Source organism: Syngnathoides biaculeatus, chromosome 5 (genome assembly GCF_019802595.1).
Source record: "Syngnathoides biaculeatus isolate LvHL_M chromosome 5, ASM1980259v1, whole genome shotgun sequence".
Classification (NCBI taxonomy): Eukaryota; Metazoa; Chordata; class Actinopteri; order Syngnathiformes; family Syngnathidae; genus Syngnathoides; species Syngnathoides biaculeatus.
This window is the reverse complement of record NC_084644.1, coordinates 7,033,683-7,044,465: the sequence shown is the minus strand read 5'-3', so window position 1 is coordinate 7,044,465 and position 10,783 is coordinate 7,033,683. Positions and strand designations below refer to the sequence as shown.

General features: G+C 43.3%; 1 protein-coding gene across 10 annotated transcripts in view; it reads right to left on the bottom strand.

The window, feature by feature from the left end:
• Nucleotides 1–423: 423 nt before the first annotated feature.
• The window catches only part of LOC133501221 (metalloreductase STEAP4-like), an 89,945-nt gene continuing 79,585 nt past the window's right edge, over nucleotides 424–10,783 (bottom strand). For all 10 annotated transcript variants that reach the window (XM_061820814.1, XM_061820816.1, XM_061820817.1 and 7 more), the window contains one exon: nucleotides 424–3,014. In XM_061820814.1, coding sequence (XP_061676798.1) covers nucleotides 2,754–3,014 — 261 coding nt within the window. In that variant the 3' untranslated portion in view covers nucleotides 424–2,753. The remainder of the gene's footprint in view (nucleotides 3,015–10,783) is intronic.

Below are 10,783 nucleotides of genomic sequence, written 5' to 3'. Positions count from 1 at the left end.
TGATAATATTTGTTGCAGGTTTTTTTAAATCTACATTTTACCATAGCTTTAAGTGTGTGAAAACATACGTTATGTGCGTAGCGAGTACCAAAGTACTTTGTTACCGTACTTAAATAGATAATTCAAGTATCTTTATTTTACCTGATCATTTCCTTTTCTGGCCACTTTTTACTTTTAGTCCTTAGATTTTAAAACACAAATATCTGTTCTTTCTACTCGTTGCATTTTTTAAAATGAGCTCGTTACTTTTAAAACCTGAAGTTAGCAATGACGCTGAAAAAAAAAAAACTGAAGTAAATGAGACGAATGTCGTTGTGTTTTCTGTCTTTTATTAAACCCTTTGACATGAGACGGATGAGTCCTATGTGAATTTGTCATTCCAGTACACGATGTGTATCTTTTACCCACAATGCAGCAGTTTATTTACTTTTTCTAGCAGGCCATAGATAATCCTGTTAAGTGTATCAGAGTTGTCTAGGTGTGTGAAATTTCACCGCGAGAGGAAATTTACAATATGTAAGACAGCTTGTTTCACAGTTTCTCGGCGCATTATTAGATTCATGGCTTCCCGGGGCAATATTTGAATCTCGTTTAAATCTAAAGATGGGATCCAAAAGAGCCTGAAAGCAACATCGGTTCTTTGATGAAGAGAGGCTAATACAAGAGGAGGGGAGGGTGGAGGAGGGATTACAGATTGTGTGAGAAGATAATGTTATTAGATGCTGGATAACAAAGTTTTTTTGGTTTTGTTTTTGGCATAAATGTTGGGCACGGGGGCGGACGAGGATATGATAACGACAGCTGCTCCATCCTCCTCACTTGCTCCCACTTCGGCTTGGACGTTATCCGATTAACATTCAATTCGTGTCACTCCCCACCTGTCCACCAGATGTCCCAGCTGAGCACCCCACAACTCAGTACTTTTTATTTGCTGGCGAGCGCCACATTAGCTGACAGGTCACGATGATGTTTTCACTTAAGGAATGTTTAATGATTTGTATGCTCAAAATACACTATTAAACTCAGAAGGGGAAAAAATGATAAAAATGCACAGTGAGAGATTTTCACAGTAAAATGATAAAGCGAACTAGATTTCAGGAAGTCAAATATTTTATGTGAAACAATCAAGAGGCTTTTTTGTCCAACTCCCCCCAAGATTTTATATTACAAAGATTCTTGTAATATTTGTTAATTTAGCCAATTTTCCTGTTAAAATTTACTTATTAATTTATCTCAATTATCAAAACAATTTATTGTATATATTCTGTTTTTATAAAATAAAATACTGTAATTAATAATGTTTAAATTAATACAAAATAAACAGCGTGAATTACCCATCCATCCATACATTTTCTTAGCCACTTATCCTCACGAGGGTCGCGGGATTGCTGGAGCCAATCCCAGCTGTCAATGGGCATGAGGCGGGGTACACCCTGAACTGGTCGCCAGCCAATCGCAGGGCACATCGAGAAAAACAGCCACACTCACAATGATAATGTTTACAAAAGCACATTTGGGTTTTCCATCAATCTATTTTGAAAGCCACCTATCCTCACAAGGGTCACACATCTATCCATCCATTTTCTAAGCCGCTTATTCTCACAAGGGTTGCTATCCCAACTGTCAGTGGGCTGGAGGCAGGGTACACCCCGAACTGGTCACCAGCCAATCACAGGGCACGTGGAGACAAACAGCCGCACACACAATCACACCTCGGGGCAATTCAGAGTGTCCAATAAATGTCGCATGTGTTTGGGATGTGGGGGGAGACCGGAGTACCCGGAGAAAACCCACACAGGCATGGGGAGAACATGGAAACTCCACACAAGTGGGTCCGGGATTGAACCCGGGACCTCAGAACTGTCAGGCCAACGCTTTCCAGCTGCTCCACCGTGCCGCCCCAGTGTGAATTATTTTTTAATGAAAACTATTTTACATAGATTACAAAATACTAATAACCTTCAAAAAATATTCCATTCATTATAATTTAATTCTAAAAAATAAAGCATGAAAATCTCACTGTTTTTTTGGGGGAGCAAGATGGATAACACGGTTATTTGGGTCCAATCACAGTAAAGCACAGTTGCCCACGGATTTATGATACCAAAGAGAGAAGATGACAGCAGTAATAAAGCATTTTTTTTTTTTTTTTTTAACTACGGCTGCATGTGTACGTCTAACCGAAACACAATTGTGTTTCTGTGCTGTGTTCTCGAAACCAGTCTCTCCTTCTACCGGGTAAAGCGTGTTTCATCGAACCGGCTGACGGAGACTGGCTCCACTCGGGTGACCACTTTATTCTAATTTTGCGTACGCGGCGCCCTTGAGAGGGAGGAAAATTTGGGCCGTGCGAACGAAAGCAGCTTCGGGGGGGGGGGGTGATCCTCCACTTGGAGAGAGAGGAATGGAAATGATTGCTTCTGTTTATCACAACAATGCGCGTCGTCGAGGGAGGGATGCAAGTCTATTTTTTGACGCATTTGGTAAAAGAGGAACAACAAACACAGCTGAGAAATAGAAAGCTTCGTATCCTGGACGGTCTTTCCGTTTGGGGGGAAGTTATCTTGTTCAGAGGCCACAATCGTATTCCAACTTGCCCAAAATGAACTTACCCTACCTTGTAGAACCTCAACGATGCCAGGAGAATGCATGAGAAGCAGTGATCAACAATTACTCATTAAGAAAGTTGATTCGAGTCTTTTCCATCCCCGATGGCACCGAGTTCACTCCCGACGAACCAGGAGCTCAGATGCTCACAGGTTTGTGGCCTTGCTCTGGCCCCCCTCCACGCTCGGGGCCCTCTCCCAGCCCTGGCGAATGCGGGTGAGGGTTCGATCCACGCAGGGCACCAAGATCAGCATTTTCAGCACGAGCACCACGGAGGGCACCGCCAGGCACAGCATGTAGCCCGGGGGAGTGTACCACTTGTACGTCGAAGGGCGGAGGAATTTGTTCCAGCCGTAAATGTAACCGTGCGCCGTGCATATGAACAGAGTCAGGTGGCCCATCTTAGACTGTAAGATTGGAAAACAGAAGTTGCAGATGTAAAAGGACAATTAAAAAGGCCATATGGCCAACTTTCACAACAAAAGCAAACATTTCTGGCTTAGGAAGCAAGATACAGTCAAGCAATATAATATGCAGTTTTACAAATAGAATTATCCCACGAGATTTATAATTTCAAATGTACATTTGGATCAAAAAGCAAAGTGTGGAGAGTCTCTGTCGCACAACTGCCAACAGCCTCTCAAATATGATCACTTCATTTCAGGTAGGAATTATTCTTAATCTCAAATTAGGAAGTATTTCTGATGCCAAATTGAATCATTTGAGAACAATGCATGTTAAAAAAAAATGTCTATTGCAGAGAGGTTTAGAGGTGTGTGTGTGTGCATGTGGCCGCAATACGCTTCCGTGTACAGAGGAGCTGAGTCCCCGTTTTCTTTTATTTTTCCAATCATAATTAATGAAAGCGAGTTTGTGTAAAACCAGGGGTCATTTATTTAAATATTGGCATTTGTATTGAATATTAGCTGAAAGGATTGATGGATTTTGGCAAAGGTTAATGTGTAACCGAGTACGTTTCCGCGTTGGGAACGAAGTATTTGTATGCGTCCAGACTTTTCTGCACTTTCAAACTTTTCCGTGTAAATCCCGAAGATTTACTCACCTGATCCATGTGTAGGTCCAGTTGTCAAAGACAAGCAGAAGTGAATCAACAGTCGAATTTTTTATCAGCGAAAACATCGACTTTGGCATTAAATATGGGTCCTCTATGCCAAGTGTCTATCATTTTTCCACGTACCTTTGTTTATTATCACCTTGTAAATGTTTAACGGTACCAGACAAAACTCTGGCCGTTGTGCTATAAGACATTTTTGTTTTGTCTCAACGGACTTAGCATTGAACAATGCTTTGTTTGACCGGCAATGATTTCGGTGAGGTAGGCGTACGAACTCTACATTTCGTAATTACACACCAATGGCGGGTAGTGCAATCCACTTCTTCCTTGAGAGTCGCACAATTTTTTTAATAGTAGGGATATGTGGGGCCTCGAAAAGTTTTTGGAAAAAAAACACCTGAGGCGAGTTGGTAAACTTGTGTGTATTTTTTTTAATGACTGTCCAGATCAGTCGCTTTTTGTGTGGCGGGCCTGAGCTAGCTTGAATATCCTAATAGTAGAACCCCAAAATTACAAATATTTCCAAGGTTGTACGCTTCATCCAAAACCGTTGCAAAAACGAATGTTAAAAGACAACCTCGGAATATGCGTATGTGTTTTGTTTTGCTATTTGCACCTGGGCGACAAATTTTAAAATACATATATTCGATTATAGCTGTCATAATAAAATGATAAAAATGAATAAATGAATGAAATGAATTCTTTTTATGAACAAGGTCTACACAAGGTCTGAAAACAGTAATCATTTTCTTTTTCAGAAATTTACAGCCGTGGCCAAAAAGTTTGCCGAATGACACAAATATTAATTTTCACAAAATCTGCTTCATTTTTTATGATGTCACTTTGAATATACTCCAAAATGTTATGAAAAAAATCCAATGAATTGAAATTAATTGCCGTAAAAATGAACTTCGTCCCGGACATTTCCACTGCAATTCTGCCCTGACAGAGAAGGACCAGCTGACATCGGGTCAGTGATTCTTCCTAGGTGAGCGCGTTGATGGGGACATGGTTACCGGCAAGGAAACACGTGCAGTCATCACTCTGATGCACTAAAAGGCTGCGACAAAGACTGCACCTAAGTCAACCATTTATCGGATGATCAAGAACTTAAAGGAGAGAGGTTCAATTGCTGTGAAGAAGGTTTCAGGGCGCACAAGAAAGTCCAGCAAAAGCCAGGACGGTTTCTTAAAGTTCATTCAGCTGTGAGGTTGGGTCAACCACCAGTGCGGAGCTTGACAGCAAGCAGGTGTGAGTGCCTGGTGTCAAGACGCGCAGCAAAGAAGTATTTCTTTCCATGAAAACCATCGGGGGCAGACTGATATTCTGCAAAAGGTATAACGATTGGACTGCTGAGGACTGGTGTAAAGTCAGTTTCTCTGATGAATCCCCTTTTCCGATTGTTTGGGGCATCTGGAAAAAAGCTGATCTCGCTCACACTTTTGCCTAAAGACAGCCATGAATAAAGAACGATACCAAAACATCCTCCGTCTCTGCATGGTTTTCCAGTAGTTCTCTTTAAACGTCGATCCATCCATCCATTTTCTTAGCCGCTTATCCACACAAGGGTCGCGGGGAGTGCTGGAACCTATCCCAGCTCTCATTGGGCAGGAGGCAGGGTACACCCTGAACTGGTTGCCGGAAAATTGGAGGGCACATGGAGAGACACAGTCGCACTGACAATTGCACCTACGGGCAATTTAGAGTGTCCAATTAATGTTGCATGTTTTTGGGATGCGGGAGGAAACCGAAGAAGATGCAAACTCAACACAGGCGAGGCCGGCATTGAACCCGGGTCCTCAGAACTGTGAGGCCTTTACACCCTTCCACCCTCTCTTTAAACATGCCTGTGGGTATTCTCACTTATCAGGCTCATTTCATTCTCAGGGCCTTGGTTTGCTCGCAACTGCCCTGTTGTGGTTGTCTTGGAAGACGTTTCCCTTCTTTCTCATCAGAGCAGACTTCATCAGTTCACTCTCATGTGCTTCGAAATATGTGAAGGGTCTCAAAAAGAAATTGCTGTTGATTCAATTCAAACACTGTTATTAAGAACGTTACTAAAAACATTGTATGTACAGTTACCAAATGTTTTTTTAAGTGATCATTTTTCCATTATTTCCCATGAGGATAACAGAATCTCAGATCAAAATTGACGTCAACATTTATGATCTCACCGAGCGTTGCGGTCTGACCAAAATGCTCGGAAAGTCACCATTTTCATTCCAGAAGGGGAAAAACACATGCATAAATTTGCAGAAATGACATACTGTACTATATTACATGCCGCCAACATGGCAAATGTTTTTGTCTATGGATAAAACTACTCCCCTTGCTGACTTCATGAATAGATATTGTCACATTAAATTTTATAGGGAAAACATTCAAGGATTTTTTTTTTTTTCCTTCAACAGCTGTTACAGAATAATTGTTTTTAGGCCCCGGCGTCCTCTCTTGTTTGGTTATTGTTAATCACTTAGCGGAGAGCATTTTGAGCACGACGCTCGCGCGCGGGCAAGCGCACTTTATTGTGGTACGGTTGCATCCTCAGATGATGATAAAGGATTTAATTTTTAATCACAACTGAGAGCCGGAAAGCCTTTTTGTATCCCGAATATTAAAAACGCGAAGCATTCCCTCGCCGACAGGCGCCACCGCGACGATAATCTATGCAAATCGATCTCGGTCGTGTCGTCTCTTTCTCCTCTACTCGAAGGATCAATTATCTTGACCTCCGTCGCCAAGTATCTTTTCCCATCAGCCCATCCGCGCGCGCGACCTTTCCACACGCACGCCCGCGACCTGTAATAGCAAATCGGCTCACGTGGGATTCTACCTGCTATCATAATTCAGTTTAATGAATAACTTAACATTCAAAATGCTGAGCTAAAAGCAACCAGTCATCCATTGTGTGCGCCCGTGTGCGGGAGTTACTTAACTAGTCACTTGGGAGGAAAGTGACCGTGACGCATTGCTTTTACAGCACTTTAATCACGCAGATAAAAACTTGGAGATAATTATATTTGATCACAAAAAAAAAAAAGCCCTGAAAAGAGATTTTACTGATAGGAATCACAGGCACAGAATGAGAACAATCGTAAAGGCGTACTCTTTTCACATCAATTTTTTTTCAGTTGCGATTACATTGTCTTTTTATTTAAAAAAATATATATAAAAAATGAGGACAAGAAAAGCATCTTCGTCTTTTGTCTCTTTCTGATGCAAATTAGATTCCTGTCGACCGTCATTTACGACTTTACGCGTACTCGACTACCAACGTTGCACGTTTCAGACATTTTGTTGGTCACCGTTGTGACCTTTGTAACTCCGTTGAAATGTTTTGAAGACAATGTATGAATTTAAACAATATGGAATAATCATATTAATAGTGCTTTGTGGGGCAAGGAACCAAATTTTGGGATTTAAAAGTTTAGTAGAAACAGACACGGCAATTGGTCGTAATTCCCGGCCTACAGAGGGCACCTGGTTGTAAGCCTCACCCCGTCCACATTGAAACACGAGATATTTCCAGAGAAAAGTGGTACACAAAGAGCATAATGCTAGCGCCGCTGCGCTAACGCTAATGCTAGCACAGCCGCGCTAACATTAGCGCTAACAGAGCCGGTTAAAGTAAAACTTACGAGTAAATATCACTGAGACACGCCAGTAACACAACAGCAACACGCTAGCACAGTGCTAACGCTAGCGCAGCGCTAACAGGGCCGGTAACAATCACTTCCTCGGCACATATATTCCACCGGTCTCACTCTTACCTTTTCTGCTCGAGTGCCCCCTTGCGGCCATTAGAAAAAAAAAATGTACAAATTAGCCGGATCACCGCATAAACCGCAGGGCTGAAAGCGTGTGAAAAAAAAAAACTTAGGTTGGAAATTAGTAGGTGCGTGGTGGTTGATCCACTCATTCTTTTGTCAATAATACATCATATTAATATCAATAATCATAGCATTTTTCCCCATTAATGCAGCCCTATGGGGGCACAAACCAGTGCAATCTGTAGGCCGGTCCCAAGCCCGGATAAATGCAGAGGGTTGCGTCAGGAAGGGCATCCGGCGTAAAAACTGTGCCAAACAAATATGAGCGTTCATCTAAAGAATCCCATACCGGATCGGTCGTGGCCCGGGTTAACAACGCCCGCCCCCGGCACTGCTAACCTGCAGGGCGTCGGTGGAAATTCAGCTACTGTGGGTCGAAGACAAAGAAGAGGAGGAAACCGGATCCAGCGTCAGAAGAAAAAGAGGAATGCACAGAGCCTACAACTGAGTGTAGGGACTTTGAATGTTGGGACTTTGACAGGAAAAGCACAGGAGTTGGTTGACATGATGATTAGGAGAAAGGTTGATATTCTGTGCATCCAAGAGAGCAGGTGGAAAGGTAGTAAGGCTAGAAGTTTGGGAGCAGGGTTTAAATTATTCTACCACGGAGTAGATGGGAAGAGAAATGGAGTAGGGGTTATTTTAAAGGAAGAGCTGGATAAGAATGTCTTGGAGGTGAAAAGAGTATCAGATCGAGTGATGAGACTAAAATTTGAAATTGAGGGTGTTATGTATAATGTGGTTAGTGGCTATGCACCACAGGTAGGATGTGACCTAGAGTTGAAAGAGAAATTCTGGAAGGAACTAGATGAAGTAGTTCTGAGCATCCCAGACAGCGAGAGAGTTGTGATTGGTGCAGATTGTAATGGACATATTGGTAAAGGAAACAGGGGCGATGAAGAAGTGATGGGTAAGTACGGCATTCAGGAAAGGAACTTTGAGGGGCAGATGGTGGTGGACTTTGCAAAAAGGATGGAGATGGCTGTAGTGAAAACTTATTTCCAAAAGAGGGAGGAACATATAGGGACCTACAAGAGCGGAGGTAGAAGCACGCAGGTGGATTATATTTTGTGCAGACGATGTAATCTGAAGGAGGTTACTGACTGTAAAGTAGTGGTAGGGGAGAGTGTAGCTCGACAGCATAGGATGGTAGTGTGTAGGATGACTCTGATGGTGGGTAGGAAGATTAAGAAGACAAGGTAGAGCAGAGAACCATGTGGTGGAAGCTGAGAAAGGAAGAATGTTGTGCGGCCTTTCGGAAAGAGGTAAGACAGGCTCTCGATGGACAGCAGAAGCTCCCGGAAGACTGGACAACGACAGCTAAGGTAATCAGAGAGACAGGCAGGAGAGTACTTGGTGTGTCTTTTGGTAGGAAAGGGGAGAAGGAGACTTGGTGGTGGAACCCCAAAATACAGGGAGTCATACAAGGAAAGAGATTAGCGAAGAAGAAGTGGGATACTGAGAGGACTGAGGAGAGGCGAAAGGAGTACATCGAGATGCGACGTAGGGCAAAGGTAGAGGTGGCAAAGGCTAAACAAGAGGCATATGAAGACATGTACACCAGGTTGGACACGAAAGAAGGAGAAAAGGATCTCTACAGGTTGGCCAGACAGAGGGATAGAGATGGGAAGGATGTGCAGCAGGTCAGGGTGATTAAGGATAGAGATGGAAATGTGTTGACTGGTGCCGGTAGTGTACTAAATAGATGGAAAGAATACTTTGAGAAGTTGATGAATGAAGAAAATGAGAGAGAAGGAAGAGTTGAAGAGGCAAGAGTGAAGGACCAGGAAGTGGAAATGATTACTAAGGGGGAAGTCAGAAAGGCACTACAAAGGATAAAAACTGGAAAGGCAGTTGGTCCTGATGACATACCGGTAGAGGTATGGAAGCAATTTGGAGAGATGGCTGTGGAGTTTTTGACCAACTTATTCAACAGAATACTAGCGGGCGAAAAGATGCCTGAAGAATGGAGGAAAAGTGTTCTAGTTCCCATTTTTAAGAACAAAGGGGATGTTCAGAGCTGTGGGAACTATAGAGGAATAAAGTTGATGAGCCACACAATGAAGTTATGGGAAAGAGTAGTGGAGGCTAGACTCAGGACAGAAGTAAGTATCTGCGAGCAACAGTATGGTTTCATGCCTAGAAAGAGTACCACAGATGCATTATTTGCCTTGAGGATGCTCGTGGAAAAGTACAGAGAAGGTCAGAAGGAGCTCCATTGCGTCTTTGTGGACCTAGAGAAAGCCTATGACAGAGTACCAAGAGAGGAACTGTGGTACTGCATGCGTAAGTCTGGTGTGGCAGAGAAGTATGTTAAAATAGTACAGGACATGTATGATGGCAGCAGAACAATGGTGAGGTGTGCCTTAGGTGTGACAGAGGAATTTAAGGTGGAGGTGGGACTGCATCAGGGATCAGCTCTGAGCCCCTTCCTATTTGCAGTGGTAATGGATAGGCTGACAGATGAGGTTAGACTGGAATCCCCTTGGACCATGATGTTCGCAGATGATATTGTCATATGCAGTGAAAGCAGGGAGCATGCAGAGGAACAATTGGAAAGATGGAGACATGCAGTGGAAAGGAGAGGAATGAAGATTAGCCGAAGTAAAACAGAATATCTGTGCGTGTATGTGAAAAGTGGAGGGGGAAGAGTGAGGCTACAGGGAGAAGAGATAGCGAGGGTGGATGACTTCAAATACTTGGGGTCAACAATCCAGAGCAATGGTGAGTGTGGTAAGGAAGTGAAGAAACGGGTCCAAGCAGGTTGGAACAGCTGGCGAAAGGTGTCTGGTGTGTTATGTGACAGAAGAGTGTCTGCTAGGATGAAGGGCAAAGTTTACAAAACAGTGGTGAGGCCGGCCATGATGTACGGATTAGAGACGGTGGCACTGAAGATACAACAGGGAAGTAGAACTGGAGGTGGCAGAAATGAAGATGTTGAGGTTCTCGCTCGGAGTGACCAGGTTGGATAGGATTAGAAATGAGCTCATTAGAGGGACAGCCAAAGTTGGATGTTTTGGAGACAAGATTCGAGAGAGCAGACTTCGATGGTTTGGACATGTTCAGAGGCGAGAGAGTGAGTATATTGGTAGACGGGTGCTGAGGATGGAGCTGCCAGGCAAAAGAGCGGAAGAAAGGAAGACCAAAGAAAAGGTTGATGGATGTTGTGAGGGAAGACATGAGGGCAGTTGGGGTTAGAGAGGAAGATGCAGGAGATAGGCTAAGATGGCAAAAGATGACACGCTGTGGCGACCCCTAACGGGACAAGCCG